An 18768-nucleotide genomic window follows, 5' to 3' on the forward strand; every position below is an offset into this window, starting at 1 on the left:
CCACCCATCCATGCACTTTAGAATGCAGGTATGGCTATGCAATTCCGGTCTCAACACTTCTGCTAATAGTATACAGCGACAACCTACAAAACACCTGGGTCTAGCTGGGCAAACATCAAATCTCTGGCACCAGCACTCCATCCAAACCACCAACAGCACCCGCCCACCTGCCTGACCTCCAGGCTGCTTACTCGAGTAACTAGCCCACCCAAGTCCTCACATGCCAAAATGCACACACAGATCTTATAAATGAACTCTTAGAATCTCCCACACATGGACTACGGTCCCGAAGGGCATTCCAACCACAAAGCGCATTGCGGCGCTTTGTGGTTAATGAATTAACATTAACATACAAATGTTAATGTTAAAGGACATTTGTACCGCGCACTATCACCACCGGAGTGGTCCCTTGGCGGCTCTGAAAGAGGAGGGGAGTGTGAGTTAGTGGGAGGAAGCAGGAGAAGTGCGAGGGAGCAGTGATGTACTGTTGGCGGCCTCAGCCCGGAGGGTCCGTTGGCTGGGCATGGGGTGTTTGCGGCCGTTAGTCATTGTGTACTGTTGTGCAATACTAGGTGTGTTTTGTTTTGTTGTTGCGATGTAGTGAAGTTTGTGCGGTTTGTTGTGCTGTAGGTTTTGGTTGTGTTTGGTTTGGAGTTTGAGAGGTGTATGCAGAAAAGGGAAATTGTTAGGGTTGGTTAGTTTGCGTCTCTATCCTGAATTGAGGCGCTCGGCTTGTGTAGTCTCCCCTGATGCGGCTCTGTCCTGATCTAGGTCCGACTGGCATATAAGGTTCCTTACTCCTCTGGCCCCCACCTCCAACATGCTCTCTCATAGCTCCCCTTATCCTCCCTTCATACTCCTGTGGTCAGTGCACCTGCCAATGTCAATCCTCTCGGGTCATGCGGTGATTGCCAATATCTAGACAGTTCCACGACACTGTGGTGCCTGGCGGTAGCTAAGGGGCGGGCGAAGTGATGGGGGGGGGGGAATTGTCTGGGGTAGTTGACTCAGTTTCCATGCGTGCCGCCTGTGTTCCAGTCTATCCGGTGTCACCCGTCCAGGTGCCGTGGGAGTTACCCTCTCGGGTCAGGGATGTCCGTGTCCTTTCCGGTTTAGTCATCCTTTTTTTCCGGTTTTGGTTTCCAGATTTAGTCTGTGGTGTTTAAGAGCCAGGTTTTTAGTGATTTCCTGAATTTTAGGTGATCTTCAGTGTTTATTTCTTTTGGGATGTCGTTCCAGGTTTTTGCGGCTAAGTGGTAGAAGGAGGTGCCTCCAAGTTTTTTCTTAAGGTATGGTTTGAGTTCCAGGCGGAGTTCATTGCTTGATCGGATGGGTCTCGTTGGTTTGTAGACTGTTATTTTCTTTTGTAGGAATTCGGCTCGTTGTCCGCTGATTGCTCTGTGTGTTATGCACATTGTTTTGAAGGTAATGCGTTGTTTGGGCAAAAGGCGCCATATAAAATGACGAATACAGTACAATACAAAATGCAATGTAGCACTGCAGCAGTCCACGGTAAGCTAGTGTGTGCTACCAAAAAAGAAAATAATTAAATACCTTACAGGCATTTCAGTCCCCCCAAATTTTGACTTCATCAAGATAAAGTTACTCTAAAACAAACCTTTACATACCTCCAAAAGGTAGCTTACAGGTCATGAGATAGGAAATAGCTGGGGATGCCACTGATCTCAATGAAAGGAAATGGGCCAAAAACACTATTTTAACAAACACCGAGGGCGACAATGTTAGTGCGGGAGGTTAGTGGAGAGCTTGGCAGGCAGCTCGGAGCATTTATCCGGTCTGGCAACGTCTCGGTAAGGCATAGGCACAACCACTTGAAACACTGATAGGCGCGTTATAAATGCCATATCATACCAATAGAAGGTTGGTGGGGGACCGGTCCCTACCCCAAAAATTATGAACATTGCCCTTTGTCTACCATAGCTTTTACACCTCTCCCTTCTTTCGATGATACGTTTTTAGCACCGGCTGTACCTTGCAGCACACACCGTTTATTTTAGAGCATTGCGCCGATAACGTGCAGCCTTCTTCCCGCCACATTCTCGGCTTTCTGCCATGTCAGCTGATGCGGGTCTGCGCATTGAAGGTACGCCTCCGGTCCATTTACAGCTTTTTGCAAGTTAAAGGCTAGCCAGCAGGCAGCAGTTGATGATAAAATGGGTCGCCGGGCCAGCTTACTTTCATTAACTCGGTGTGAGCAGTTCACCACGAACACAGGAAAGGGTTACTGGTAACTGGAACTGTTCATGCAGTTGAGCTAATGATTGGCAATCTGGATTTGTAACCAAACCCCCACCACGGCCTGGAGTGCACCGATTAATTTGTGACTGAAAAGTGAACTAAACACTATTTAGTCGCAAGTCCCCCTCGCCCTCCCAAAAAATCCCCAAAAACAATCCTATTCAACCTTTCCTTGATTATATAACCCACATTCTCCACGTTTTCCTTAAGTGTGACCCCCCCCTCTACTGTTCCATGGGGATAGCTAGGGGGCAGAGATTGCCTCTGCCTTGGATGCCTACCGTCTTCACCTCCATGGCAGAAGACTAGAAAAGGCTGCATTCCCAAAAAGGCCCAGTGAATCCTGGGAGCCCAAAGATGAATCCGCGGAGAGGTTTCCTCTCCTTATAATACACAATATCCCAGGGGATTGGTCCACAGAAAGGCTGCTTAAAGGGGTCCAATCTCTGTGTTGCACATGTACTTTTGCCTTCTGAGATCATACCAGAGTGATTGATCTGCGGAAATGGGACAAGTTGTAGTGAGCTTTAGTAGAAACCAAGATGGTGGAACCCTGCTCAGCCTACCTCTCGCCTCGGGTTACTCTTAACTCTGAGACCCTCCCATGTGTGATCAACTCAAAGGGACTCCAGGTCAGCAACTGGTGCGAGTGTTTTTGTTAAGTCAATGTTGCATTTAAAGCACCAATTCCTCGGGCGGTGGGGGCATATCCTGGGGAAGAGTTCCTGAACCCTGGGAGGAAGAATCAAAAGGACAGCTTCTGGCGATTGTCCCACGTGGCTTTGAGGAGACACAGAAGCCAGACAGCTCGTCTAGTCACTAACCTGACACTTAGCTGTATAAAACTAGTCACTCCCATGTCAAAACCAGACGTTGGGCCTCATTACGACCAAAGCGGTAAGGGGTTAAAGACGCCGGTAGAGCTGACGGTGCCGTTAACCCCCTACCGCCTCATTACGAGGTCTGCTCGCGGGTCCCGGGTCCTTAATGGGTCCCGTGAGCAGACCAGGATGCTAACAGGCCCGTCATTAACAGGCCCGTTGTTAGCATCGTCCCCATTCCCATTGAGCCCAATGGGGGCTCAAATGGCAATGGGGATGTACCAGGTGCGGGTTCCTTGAACGGGGAAATACCGGGCCCTCCAAAGTCGGAATGGCCCAGTATTTCCCCATTCAGGGAACCCCGGACCCGATACCCGGTATTGAGGTAGCCATGCCGCAAAAAGCGGCATGGCTACCTCCATACTCTGAATGATAACCATTGTATATATTTGTAGTTTAACATGCCACTAGGCTGACTAGGATACACAATTTTTATTTGATTCAGAGGTGCGCACAATTAAAAAGCCACATCGTCCTGCTCCAAATGTCTCAGAAGCGGTCAGAAAAACATGCAACTATTGACCCGGTCATGTTGCCACTGCAGGGCTGGTGCTGAAGCTGCCAGGAGATGGACTTGGCAAAAGCACATGGTATAGAATATCAGAAACAAAATGAAGCACATCATTTTATTAATAAAAATTTAACCGCTCAACTATCCCACCCGCGTCAGATGAAATTCTACAACATACAAATGCCATCTTTTTAATTGTACTCTGGACCAGGATCTGAAAATACTAGAGGCATCTTACCTTGTCCAATGTCATACATGAATAACCCATACAGCGCAGATTTTCTTTGCATTTTGGTACCCATCGTTCTGGTTTTATAATGGGATAAGCTTGAAGTACATGTACACTAATGAATAGAACATCAGCCACAGCGTGACTGTCTACGGAGTGACTCGGCACCACCAACTGGAGAAAACTCTGCCACTCCTTTACCACAGCCAAATGAAGCCATTGACTGATAGAATGAGGGCAACAGTTTGGTGATTATTTTCTAGAACCACTAATGGTGCAGGGATATGGGAAACGAACCTACTAGATATGCCATGGCTTTTCACTCAAAGGTCTAACTAAACTAATTTGGTAAGAAGGCCGAGCAGTAAGGCTTACATTTAAGAAATCGCTGGTTTGGTGTAAATTACAGTTACCAATACAAGAGAATCACAAGCATTATAATGTCCACAGACATGCATATAAAATATGCAAACATAACACTTGCATTAAAATCAAGACACTACAAAACAATAGTTGCACAAATACATTCACAGTTCACATCCATTGAGTATCAACACTGCTGCAATACGAAAAATACTGCGTTGTTCCTAAAATAGGGAAAAGCTGTTAAAACACAAATCGCAAGGCTTAGAAAGGTTAAACGGCACCATCATCTCAACAAACTAAGTTCATGCTCTAGCCTGCAACAGTGTTCAATAGATCATGTAAGTTACTTAGTGTCACTTGTGAAGGCATCATGAACTAAGACACAGACAACAGACTTGAAGTTCAAAATTAAATAAATTACTTTATTAAAATCAAACGTCACAATGGCAGGCAGCCTATGCTAAGGTGGGATTTCCCGACCTGAATGAAACTAAGGAAAGTGAGTCAAAGAGCTCAATTTAAAAATCTGTCTGTGTCCAAAACATATACCTGCCCTCAGAACTATAGCTAAACAATGTGAGGGATGTCAATAACAAAAGAAATGGTGTTTAACTCAAAGTTCTGAGCTTCTTCCAGCTCCCAGCTCTCTTTCAGCTCCCCTTCCCCAAGTGTTACAAAGTTCCATCAAAGGTTTCTCAATATTAGCTTTTTCCAATTCAAGGCAATACAGTTCAATATCTACGGCGATATTTTTGGTAGGGATAATATGTAGGGATACCCCATTATCAGGGGGTCTCGCCTATGTATTTAGTATGTGAATACTTCAGTCTTACCTTTTGACCTTGGCAAACGGTTTCCCTAGAGTCATATGTATACCGATTCTAGGTCTAGCATATGTTGACAATGTAGTCTTTCCAAGTCGAACACCGTCAGCCCTACAATAATTAATAGGCGGATATGCCAACTTCATGGAAAAGCGCAGAAGGCAATGATTGTCCTCAAATCACAAGTCAATGCCAATTACAAGGCCAGAAGAGGAGTTCCAGGATTTAGTATTGGTGCTACCATTAATAAAAAGGTTACTACCTTTGGTTATCTTGGAGCCAGATATTCAAAAGGTAATAGGTGGAGCACCATCCAGATAAAGAGGCCTCACTAACTAAACTCTGGGATTCTGCAGTTTTCAGTTTCTCACAGTGGTAATGCTTTATATCAGCAGCTCTGGAATTGTATACAAAGTCATGTTTCAGCAACTTCACCTTTCATCCCAATTATAAGAACTGGACTCAATCTTTTAAATTCCCTCTTGAGTGGCCCGGAATCCACAACTCCTGTATTATTGTTATAATGCGATTCGTTCTTAATTACAACTCACGTTTGTTCTGTGTTGGTTGGCAATTTAGCAGAAGAGTGAGGCAGTTCTTGCTAGACTCATACTGGGACACCCATCTTTAGATTCCACTTACGAGACAATGGCGATTGCTCATGTAAGGCCCATTCTAAGCAATTTAGGTCTCATCACTTCCTTCGAGAAAGTAGCTAGTTTGACTATCGGGTCTAAGGGAGTTGTGCTAAATGTCTTGCCAAAAGAGGAATGTACCTGGTCCATCGTCGAGTCATGGAATCCCACTGTTAAAGCTCGCCTACTCTTTAACCCCGAATGCCACCCGTTAGGAGTTCACAACAGGCAGGCAAGGAAACTCAATAACCGGCTGCTTTACCATCAGCTTCCCTCAAATCAAAAAGGCTAGAAAGGACTGAGCAAATGCGAGTCTACATCAGTTGACTAACATAGTTACGCTATTTCTTTGTAGTTGTTATGATCTGCGTTAAAAATATCAGATTCCCTTACGTAAAAGCTGCAAGTTTAGGTAATGTTGCTTTGCATAATTCTTCATCCTAGTAGTAGATCAGTGCTGGGGTCTATAGATTGGCTACAGAAATTCAGGGGAAAAGGATGATGAATGTCAATTCATAATTTAATGTTGAAAAGCTTTTTTAATAGAGGGGGTCCAATCCCAAGGAATCACGCTGAGTCTTAACAAAATGTCCAACAGTGTTTATCACTAAAGAAAAAATAAATTGTCAGAGTGGCCTTTCTGGGTCCTTTGGAGTTGGCGCTCGGGCTGGCCCTTTCCTCTCATCTTCCCTGGGCCTGGATCCCACCTCCCAACGCCCCTACCGGGTTATTAGTAACTCAGCGATCAGTAACCCCTGCCCCCCTCTTCCCCAATCTGTCTTTCACTTAACTACCCAGGTGTTTTCCCTAAGATGTTGGCTATCTGGCACTCTAGGGAACATCTAGCTTTCCCAATCCTAGCCCCACGTAGTAGTCTCTGGAAATGGGGGATGGTGCCTTCTCTCGCCCAGTGTCACTCTCACTTCTTTCAGGCCCTCTCGCTGCTTACCCTTACATATACTTGTCCTTTAAGTGTTCTCCTCCCACCACGTCACTGTCCCTCCAACCTTCGCCTCACTACGCCTTCCTACCGCCACCCTTGGATTTTACTTCCTTTTTCACTCCCATTACCAACTGTTCTACACCTCTGTCCCTCCTCATATCTCTCTACTCCAGCACCCCCTGTTGTGCTCCAGTCCCGCTGTACCTCTCCTACTCTCATTACTACGCCACCTATCTAGTGCCACCATGCTCCTCACAGGATAGAGTGCCCTGCTCACACCTCTATTAGTGGTTTCTGTCTTTCTCTTACTACTCCCGCCACCAACTACTACCAACTCTGCCACTACCTCTGCTCAACTCCACTACTCGTACTCTATCTCCTATTCCCACTCTTCTCTCTCACATACACTCCACAGACCCCACTCACGAATAGTTCCTGCACGGCTTTCCGCTTTCGCCTCCCCTGGTCTCTTGGACGTCCTTCTCCACCGTTTGTCCTCACCCAACTAACCCACACTCGTACACACCTCCTTAAATACCCCCACCCACTCCCAGGATTGGCTTCTCACCCTATCCAATCACTTAACTGGCTCGGGGGGGAAGAGGGGGGTGTAGTTCTTACAGAAGCCTCAAAAATGTCTTGTAAGCCCCCCCCACCGCCCCCCCCATTTTCTGGCAACGTCTCTGGCAAGTTAAGTGAAAGAGTTTGAGGAACTGTAGTACCTGTTTTATAAGGCCTTCTGAAGTGCCTTTCAATCTTAATGTCTCTGGTAAGATGGTGGGAGCCTCATTAATAAGGGCTCCTTTTCTGTGATCCCTGGAGACTTTGCTGCACCCCTCTCTCGCGTGGCCAGTGTGTTAGGCTGCTGGCTGTGTGCTGCCACAAGTATGAATTGCTGCTGCGCTGTGGCTTCGATCTACTGCTTCCCGCTGCGGAATGGTTCCAGTCCCTGTCCTCCCCACCCCCCTTCCCTAGCACGGCCTCTAAGCAGGCCTCGTCGGACTGACAATTTAGAAAATAAATAACTATAATGCAAATGGGCGTTTCCGTTAACTGAATCATTTTGGATGAAACTATATGAAATCTGAAAGAACATGTATCCTAATATCGAGGTTCCCATGATAAATAAAGGAACAGAATATCACTTGACAATTCTAACTCACAACTTAAAAAAAAAAAAAAAAAAGTGTCCTTTCTTGTGGGGACGGATGGTCCTCAAGAAAAATAAGGAGCTTTTTTTTTCTTCTTGGGGCTGAACGAGAAAATCCAAGAATGGGGGGGGGGGTCAGACAGGGCAAGATATCCTATAAATGGTCACGGGCATTCATAAACGGAGAACTAACCATCAATCTCAGAGAGCCACACTTTCCTGAATTCAACCAAAACCTCAGTACAGCGTAATTTAATTCACTGCCTGGGACAAGGGGGGAATACCCACTTGTGAGTAAGGGGGTGGAGCACTGGGAACCCTGCCACTGCATGGTTTATGCGTGCAGCAGGAGAAACTCGCAATGATCCCAGATATCTGTGAAACATTAATTGTCAGCCAGCCATACTCCTGAATACTTTGAAAGGCTGATGGGGCACGGCTCACCTTTTTGGTGACAGCTGCTTCGGCAACTCCAGCCGCATATGCCTGGAGGCTGTCATTGAAGCTGCCATTGGTTTCAAGCTCCAAGAAGGACCACCTGTTGAGACAAATACAAGCGTGAGCCAGACAGACAGTAGGGTGCGTTTTTGAAAACTGAGCACAAATGCTCAACCACTCAATCCAATTCCACCACCAAACTGCCCTCTCTCAAACTGCAGGACCTGGTCAAAGTAGAGCACACAGTGCTACACAGGCAACACAGAGCCGATGCACTACTTCCCTTGCAATGTTGAATCTTCATTTAAACAAGGACCCGTGGACCCAGCAAAAGACGCAGATGATACTCAACGTAAGGCCGAGGTTGACATAGTAACCAACCCTGCTCGGGCAACCCCGAGTTCCATCGTAAATGCAAAACTAGAGTCCATAAAGCTCTAACCCAACAACAGGGAATTTGTCATTTGTGTGGAGTGAATTGCAGCACTTGTTTGTGATGCCCTCTATACTGCAGGGTATCCTCTTGGACAGTGGACGTACTTCGGTCAGCAATTGTGGATACCGCCAGCACACCTGTTCTGTCTAATATCTTGTGAATTGTAAACTGGATTGAAAATGAAGGGGTGCAGTGTAAATGATAAACAGAATCAACTGTACTGAAGCACACGTGAACACACATTCTACCGTCCATCCAACATTCCCACAGCAGCATGAAGCTCACTTGTCTCAGGAGGATTGCTCAGGGGCAACGCACTCGCCTGGGAAGCAAGACGACACACAGCAACAGGGGCGATCCCCGGGTCCACGCTTAGAAACCTCTGGGTATTAAGCACGTTATAAATAACCAATTACAATTACTTGCATGCATGATACCACAAGTACATTTAAAGTATTCTAAAAAGTCATGGTTAGTGAAGAAAATAACAGCATTTATTATTTTTGTTGTTTTGTAAAAAACACAAATTATGTCCAAGTACAGCAATGCCTTTGTTCTCCAGAACGCTCCAATAAGAGCCAAAAGATAATGGGATAAACAAACTGTAGGGTCAAACTATTCGAAATGGGAATGTGTCGGTAAATAGAGCAGAAGTCCCCGAGATGCTTTGCTGGCTGACATTTTCTCTCTTTTGCCTGCATTTATCATAGGGACTGCAGATTTACGGTCACACTTGGTTAGCCGTCATACGCTTTAAAAAGAGTGTTTTTTGTGGTTTATAAATGTCATTGATTTAGTAGTACAAGTGGAAACCATTGCAAACACAAACCCCACTCAGCACTCCTCGTTCTGCACATATCCATTTCCATCCGTGAATCTATGGTTTGCAGAACTTCACACCAAGGCCACGTCCCTTACCAGTGAAGAAAGACGGAACAGGTTCCAAGAGATGTTGCCATCTGGGATCCAGTGGAAGCACACAGACAGTCAGGGCTGTGATACACTGGATGATCACTCTAGAGATTAAAGCAACTAGTCTAAGACTGTGCGTAAACATCATGACTATTGGAAAAGACGTTTTCCCCAGAGACAGCATGTCGCTCCCCCTCAAGGAAGCAAAGGCCCTGCACTTTACAGGGGGGTGGGGGATGTGGTGGGGGCAGGAGGGGCAAAAATCTATTTTCAAAGCTCCTCTGGAAGTGAAACTCAGCCCGGTTATGAAGTTACCATTTGGTAGAGGCATGAATATGCTGGATCCGATTGGCCGCACAATTATGAATGCTTGTCAGGAGAGCCTTGGCAAGTGAAATGTCCCCATCGAGTGCCTATCACCATATCTCTCTGGCCAGGTGACAGCAATCAGGTGTGGGCGGTTCATGTACATCAAGTCCCTATTGTTTACGAGTAAACAATTAGGGCGCCTGGCGGGGTCCTGATATACCCAGGTGGGCACAAGTATAAATATCACAAAAAAATCAGGATGAGAGATCCTCTAAGCGGTTGTGTGGTTCTGAACATATACATTTATTCCAAACACAGAAAATTCTTGGTGTCTTTGCAGTTGCTTTTACAATATTCGCGATAAGCACGAGAGTCATAGACAACGGACAGGAGTGATTCTATTCAGTGGTAATACAAGGAGAGTATCCACCTCTGATGTTGAGGCGAAAGACTTCACATGGGAGCGCAATCACGAATAATGGTAGGAAAAACCTACGGTTGAACAAAGTGCACCCGGGACGGAGAGTAGTCCAGGACGTGGTTACAACAGGGTGTACACATTTTTCTACAAAACATACACGAAAGGCGAGTTTTCACAGTTGTGTCACAGGGGATCGACACGGGTGTGTTTCGGCCAAAATTGGAGCCTGTGTGTGTGTTGGCCTTCATCAGGATGAACACTGGCAGCGGTGTTGTCCATAGTATCTGTGGATGAGATAAGGGCTGTAAGGATCTCGGGAAGTTGTTGAGTTACTAGAGGCAATTACTGAATAAAGGCTTAGTGGTGCCATGGTGATACATCACATGGTGTATCAATGTACAGCTTACCTGCTGCTGCAATAGCAGTGGGGTGCTGTGTGCAGTCCTAAATTGGTTACTGGACTGTAGGTGCGTAATGCACTGTAGACTGGCCGTGGTTTCCTGAAGGCCGGAGTAGTCTCAGGGTCCCGCGAGCAAGCACAACAATGCAGCATTTATGCCTGCTAGCACTACTCTCTTGCAACAGTGCATGCACCCATTTTCTTTTTGCATGGGTCGGTAGACTATACAAATGACATGCTAATTTCTATATGTCTTATTACAAAGTCACGTTTCACAGTTCTACAGACAGCTTTTGTGGCATACCCATTGGCATGTTTGGCCACAACACGCACTCTGGAGTTCCATCGTTAACTGTGTTTCTTGATGTTGCCATATAAAAGCACAGTAAACGCAGCATTGATGCCTTCCAGCACTACTCTCTTGCAAAAGTGCATGTACCCGGTTGTTTTGCATGTGTCGGTAGGCCACACAAATGACATGATGCTTATTTCCATATGTCATGTTGCAGAGAGTAGATACTATGGACAACACCGCTACCAGTGTTCATCCTGACGAAGGCCAACACACACACAGGCTCCAATTAAGCCCGATTTGGCTGAAACACACCCGTGTCGATCCCCTGTGACAACTGTGAAAACCCCCTTTCGTGTATGTTTTGTAGAAAAATGTTGTGTACACCCTGTTGTAACCACGCCCTGGACTACTCTCCGTCCCTGGTGCACTTTGTTCAACCGTAGGTTTTTCCTACTATCATTTGTGATTGTGCTCCCATGTGAAGTCTTTTGCCTCAACATCACAGAGGTGGATACTCACCTTGTGTTACCACTGAATAGAATCACTCCTGTCCGTTGTCTACGACTCTCGTGCTTATCGAGAATATTGTAAAAGTAACTGCAAAGTCACCAAGAATTTTCCGTGTTGTTTGAAATAAATGTATATGTTCAGAACCACACAACCGCTTAGAGGATCTCTCTCCATATTGTTTACGAGACGAGGCAATGTTTCAAGGGCAGGAAATACAGACGGTTTATATCCAGAAAGGTTATGTGCAGAGGGGTTCCTTCTGGTAAGTGGTTACGCATACACGCAGGAAACAAAATAAAAAGAAGGGGGAATAGTACTTCCACTCCTATACTTAACATAAGCAGCCACGGGCACCTAAAGATCCAGAAAGAAAATCAAACATAACAAAACTCCAACTCGTTCCCTTAAGACCTCTTCAGAAATGTAGAGGGTTCTAGTCCTGACTCCAATGAGAGGCCAAATGTAACAGAGGGAGACTCCTAGCAAGCGGGGCAAGAGGGGTCACTTTAACACATCAAGCCCCAGACCCTTTAGAAGATGAGGCTGCAACAGCGAGGTGAAGGTCCAAGCAGTCTTCCTCGCCTCTTGTCCACAATAACAAACCTGTCAAAATCCCAGATTCACTAACCCATGAGGCATAGATGTGATGGACCCTAGGGCCAAACACTTCTTGATTCACAGGAGATTCCCATGGAAGACAAAGTGAGAGGAGAGGACAACGGTGGGGTTGCAGTATGAGCAGATTAATTTGTAATCCTTTTTCTACGGCCACCTGGGCATCAGGATGCTAGGCGAGGTCCTACCACCTCTGAGATCCACACATAGCGACAACTCTTACTGGACTTCAGACCAGTCATTGTGGGGCAGACAGCATCCTGCCTATGGAGACTTGATTCAATTGGCATCTTGTCTTTAGTCTTTAGCTACAAGGTGGCTTTGCTGTCCTATTCACCCGAGGCCCAGAGAAGCAATAACATTGGTGTCTAGATACACAGAAACACCAATTGGCTTAAATACAGTGATACAAGTACCAATTGGTTTGGAAGCAGAATTGAGGAACGGTTCAAAATTGGAAACAAATGCACAAATTGATTTAGGGACAGAACAAGTGTGTCAACATGTGGGATAGAACTGATTCAAAGCTTGGACTTCAGACTTCTTCAGAGTATCCTAGTGATGCTGTTCAGCCGGAGAGGGGACTAAACCATATAAGTCATTATCTTGGGTAATACAATGTACTAAAATCATATTTGGAGCGGGTACCACTCCAAGAACCAGTTACTGTGAAGTTTACCATTACCTGTCCTCCCGGAAGACCACTGCGCCAGAACTAGAACCCACCTTGTGTTGTAGTAGTCTAAAGAGTTTGCCACTGGCCACTACCACTGCCATTTCGACAAGGCTAATTAAAGTAAATCCAACGAAACATGAGTATTTTTAGGTTTTCGTAATCCCCTTTCTTGCAGAGAAAGTCAAAGTTATGTCTCCTGACCCTGGACTTATTGGAGCACTGTTGATCCACTCCCTACCCGGTCATTACTGTAGGGAACGCATAGATGAAAAGAAGTCCTTCCTATCATTTCTGAAGGACTGTGCTAAGCGCTCCACATCTCAGACGTTATCGCCTGCAGTCACGAGAGTTTGGCCTTAGGGACTGCAACAACTCAGTCCAGTTCTTCTGAAAGGCTGCTGAAAATTCATCGGCTCCCCGGCTTGGAGCTCAAGAAGCAAAATGCTTTATTTTGTGAAAGGCTACACAGCTGGAGTACCTGAACTTGATGGCTAGCCATGGTAAGAGGATACAGTCCTTGTAAGAAACTTTAGGACCTTAAATAAAAATAAATAATCTAACAGTTACAGAGGGATGGTACAGCCCAACTACAAATTTGTATTGTACCTCTGTGCCATACCATCCTTCCATGTTCAAAAACAGTGTTCAGTCTCGATAACCAATCAAGGTTTTCATGTTGCTTCAGACCCCGTTTTGACATTTGATTACGGATAGAGTTTCTGGGTTGCCATGAACAACGATCCACTGGTGTCTGAAGTGCACAGATAGAATGCTATAGGCCTCCTGATATTGCAAAGCAAAAGGAACACACTTTCAATGGACAGTGTCTGCACAGGTTCACCTCCACAATCCTCTGTGGAGAACTCAAGTAACATTAGAGCAGTGGTCTTCAAACAGGGGGACTTGTCTGCTTATATTGTAAAGCGCCTGGGCCCTCAAGACACAGTGTGGGACCCCTTGGGGGGTGGGAGGGGTGAATTATCCCCCAAGTGGGTGGGGAGCCCAGAAACAATATTTTTATTCAACGGGCAGCTTGGTAGAATGTTTGAATACCACAGCATTAGAGGAAGGAATGATTCCTGAAATTGTGCAAGAGGACAACCATCAGATCAAGAGGAACAAGGCAACTCTTAAGCCAAGCTCAAATAATATATCCGCAGTCTACCTTGCACGCCAGCAGTGTTACTGACAACTATGGGCCGACCATTTGTGTACCCTGAGGCCATTTAGACAAGTGCATGTTAAATAAAGGCCAGAACAGAAGTGTTGCAGAATTTCTCATTTATTGAGTCTCAATATGCTTATTTTACACTTCACCATAAAGTCTTTCCCACTATCACTCTCAATTTACAGTGGTCTTGGAACGTTAGGAAACTAGGGTAAAGGACAACTGATGATATCTGTGTGCAAGGGGTTTGGTTGAGGTACATCATAGACGTGTCATCTGTGTGTGCGCGCAATGATGTTAGTGGTGCAGGCCATGCCAGTGGACAATCAGTGCAGTAACTACAGCAGAAAAAGCACAGGAGCAGGAGAACAGCAAGATATACAACGTGAAATCAGTTTGGGGGAATGACATTGGCGATAAGCCAAGAACAAAGGGTTCAGATGGTGTTCAGCTTTACTCATCCAATCAGTCCAACAGTTCTGCCCACGTAGTCAAGTAAAGAGAACGGCCCACACAAGTGTTAGCGAGTAATCGCCTCCGGGCCGATGGTACCCAAATATAATACGATGATGGTGAGCAAAGTCATTGGCCCTCATTACGACCCTGGCGGAAAGCGACTGACCGGAGCGCCACAGCGCAAATAGCGTTTCCGCCATTGCACGAAGGAGCAAAGTGCGGCCCATTCCGACCCATCGGGCACGAGCACCACGGCATGGCGGAAGTGCAAAGTCCGCGATGGCGGAAATGACCCCAAAACGGCCCACACCGCCGCACGGCGCCCTAGGTGCAATACCGCCACCCCACTTAGCGGTCACCGCAGTGTGCGCCTACCGGAAAGTACGGTGCCCGGAAATATACGGAAACGGAAGTTAAAACATGGGGCCGGAACGGGAAACATCCCGGCGTACACCTATAAATACACTAAAACCACACAACCACTAAAATCACTACCCTGAAACACACCCCAACCCGTCAACCACCCTAGCGAAACCAAGAAAAATGGGAAAAGTAGCGAAGAAAGCGTGCGACCGCAAGCGGCAGGTCCACTTCTCCCGTGAGGAACTCACCGTGCTAACAGAGACCCTCCAGGAGAATGCTGCCGTCGTCTTCTGCACGCAAATGACCAGGACGGCACTTGCAAACAAGAAGGCCATATGGGCTCTGGTGGCACAGCGGGTAAGTGCGGTGGGGACCGCACCCCGCGCCCCACAGCAATGCCGCAAGCGATGGGACGACCTGCGGATACGCGTCCGCAGCATACTCTCTGCCAACCGCAACATTGCCACAGCCACCGGGGGAGGTCCTGAATCACCCATCAAGTTGACCCCCTGGGAAGAAATCTGTGCCTCCACCATCGGAATGGAGAGCATAGAGGGAGTCGGAGGGATGGAGAAAGGAGTGCAGACATCCGAAGATTCAGGTAGGTGGGCCAGATAAAACAATGCCAAATCCACACAGTCCATCCATGTGAAGTACCATGCGTCCCCATAGTGCAACAGAAACACATGTCCAGGAGAACGCCCACACACATCGGCCTGATAGCGCACGTTAAAACCCACAATAAATACATAAATAATTAAAAACCCCAAATACACGCACTACACGTGCAGCAGGCACACCCTAACTGCAGGCTGCCAAACAACTGCACCCTCACTCCACACACAAATCAAAGCACCTCCAAGGCCCCGACCCAAATCACCCTCAGGTACCACCCCAATGCATGTGATACAATGCCATTCCAATTCCCACAGACCCATCAATAACCCTCGCCCTCCTTTACTCCACCACAGGGTCCGATCCAAACGACGAGCTACAGGACACCCCTACCAGCACACCTGCAAAGAGGGCCAAGACCAACGGCCAGAGACCCTCCACCTCAGCTGCACGCATCAAGACACGGCAGCAGCACAAATCAGGTGGCAGCACAGAGGAGGGAACATCAACAGGCACCCCAGCAGCCAGCATGCCCACAACACCACCACCACAGGTCCCCCCAATGGATGCCACAGAAGGCACTGCCTCTGGTGGCAGCAGCACCATAGGTGACACCCCATTGATGGCAGCATGCTCGGACACAGAAAACGGGGATGCCGAAGTCAGATCCATCCATGACCTGTCCCAATCCCCCTGTCTGTCCCATCCCGTACAACATGAGGATACCACGCAGGGGCACCCACAAGACGACGACTGGCCATCCCCCACAAGCCCTGTGGCAAGGCAACATGAGGACAACAGCCCCTCTGTGACACCCCCGCAAATGGCCATGGCCCAGCAGAGGCAACAGTCCCTCGACCAGTTGATCGAACAACAGCAGCAACTGGCCACGCTCCTCAAGGACCATGCTGATGAATGTGGGGGCACTAAGGCAGACATAGAAACATCAACTGAGACACTTAGGGCACAAATCGAGAGTAGCACCGAGAGCCTGAGAGTCCAAATGGAGAGTAGCACCGAGAGCCTCAGGGGGGAACTGCATGCGACGGCCAAGGACGTATGTGCCGAACTTGCCGCAGTGCGCCGTGTGCTCACTGAGCTCTCGCAAACCCTTAGGGACATGCATGGACGTGAGCAGGCAGACACATCATCCGTTGCAAGTTCCGTCCAGGGCAGCCCCCAACGTAGATCTGGAAGGAACCTGCGCTCCACAGGCAGGGGTGCCCCTGATACCCGCAGAGGGGGCATGCAATAGCGACAGCCCACTGACAATGAGCATCTTTGGACACTGGTGTTCGGGGGGGAGGTAGGAGGGTGGAGGGGGTGTGTTGGGCTCACTTGGGTGGCGGGTCGATAGGGTGTTCAACATGACATCACATATGCCATTAAAAGTGCACGATCAACCAATGAGATGTGTGGACATTGATCTTTGTGTACTAGGCCATCATAGGCGTACAGTCCATGTTGTGCATGTCCCAGACACACGCAGTGCCACGAGTCCCGTGTCCATGTATCAGCCACCAGGCGTGAGTGCTAGAAGCATACATCAATGAGATGCTGACGAATGTCACGGGCCTCCGGTGCCTCGCAGACTCCATGAGGTGCTGCCACATCCCCACCCTCATCATGACCATCTTCAGGTGCTTGCAGTTCTGCGTCAGGGGGCATGGGCACATTTCTACGTACGCACATGTTGTGGAGCATGACACATGCCATCACCATCTTTGCAACCTTCTCATGGCGGTACAGGAGTGCCCCGCCAGACCTGCTGAGGCAGCGGAAACGGCCCTTCAGTAGGCCGAATGCCTGTTCTATGACTACACGGGTACGTGAGTGGGCATGGTTGTAGTCCTCCTCATGCTGGTCCCGTGGGTTCCGGACTGGTGTGAGGAGCCATCTCTTCAGTGGATATCCAGCATCACCTGTATGTGGACGATAAACGAATTATGTGGAATGCCATTGATACGTACGCACACCCCCCCCCCCTTCCTGCCAGGTCATTGCCAATTCACATACCCCACATCATCATGCATGTAATGAGACTCACCGAGTAGCCAGGATCTGTTCCCTGCGTGTCGCTCCATGTAGCGTGGTATTGTAGAGTTCCTCAAGACCATAGAATCATGGGTTGATCCAGGGAATCGGGCACAACAATGTGTAATGATCCTGTTGGAGTCACACACCATTTGTACATTCAGGGAATGAAATTGTTTTCGGTTGCGGTACTGGGCCTCCATGGCATGTGGGACGACCAATTCAACATGGGTGCAGTCGATGGCACCAATGCAACCCGGTATGCCGCCAAGTGCATGGAATCCCACTTTCGTGTTTGTAATTTCCTGCTCCGAGCGTGGTAGGGAGATGTAGTAGTCTGCGTGCTGCAGGAGGGCATCGAGCACTTGCAATAGTGTCCGTGAGAACAGTGGCTGAGAAATGCCATGCAACTGTCCGACTGTGTGCTGGTAGGTGCCTGTGGCCAGGAAGTGGAGTACAGACACCACCTTCAGTAGGGGTGGGATGGCGGTTGGGCTATCTATCATGCTGACAAGGTCAGCCTGTGTCATGTCCACAATGGCGGCTATGGTGTCCCGGTCCAGACGGTAGAGGGTGTGGATCTGCTCATCAGTGAGGTTGAACGGATGGGCTCGGAGGCGTGGTATTGCGGGCTGCCTGCGTGGTGGTAGTGGCTGTGCTGGTGGGCCTTGCTGGCCCTGCCTTGGCCTCCTCCTCCTCCTGCGTCTCCTCCGTGCGGCTGGTTGTAGTTGGTGTTCGTCTTCTTCTTGGAGTTGGAGCACTTGCAGTGCTATCAGGTCCCCCAGGGCCAACATCGCGAGTCCTGCCGGTAGCATTTCGGTGTGGTTGTGGGAGGAGACTGGCTGTGCAATTTATGTGTTTTCAGGCTGTATGGCCTCCACCTGTGGTGATTCATTCCACCTGTGCAAACTGCTCTCCCCTTTGGCCGAGCACGTCACGCGCACAACGCTGCAATTCGGGGAATGGTATCTTGCTATTGCTATCATGTATTTGTACCCGATGGCCGTGTAAGATTGGATTGATATGTTCATTCTGCTGTGGTCCCATTGTTTCCCATACTATCTGTGCAGTCGCGAACAGACTTGTGAAGGGTCAGTGGAACGTAGTACTCGAGTAACGGTGGGCCCTCATGCATCACTGTACCGAGTTGCAACGACGGGCGGGGCGTCCCATTCGTGGGTGAAGGCAGTTGCCATTTTCACACACAGCCGCACTCGATGGAATAATTAGTGATTTCAAACGGCCACAGATGCCTTTCCGACGTGGTGTTGCAAATGAGGAATTCGAAGGGCGGCGCTTTCGGTTTCCAGCTAGCGGCGAGG

At 48.0% G+C, this 18768-nt stretch overlaps 1 protein-coding gene across 1 annotated transcript in view; it reads right to left on the reverse strand.

The window, feature by feature from the left end:
* Positions 1-18768, reverse strand: part of PLBD2 (phospholipase B domain containing 2) — a 212580-nt gene that overhangs the window by 183861 nt on the left and 9951 nt on the right. Inside the window, exon 2 of the mRNA XM_069619232.1 lies at positions 8243-8336. Coding sequence (XP_069475333.1) covers positions 8243-8336 — 94 coding nt within the window. The remainder of the gene's footprint in view (positions 1-8242; positions 8337-18768) is intronic.

Source organism: Ambystoma mexicanum, chromosome 10, assembly GCF_040938575.1.
Source record: "Ambystoma mexicanum isolate Mex_15411 chromosome 10, UKY_AmexF1_1, whole genome shotgun sequence".
Taxonomy (NCBI): domain Eukaryota; kingdom Metazoa; phylum Chordata; class Amphibia; order Caudata; family Ambystomatidae; genus Ambystoma; species Ambystoma mexicanum.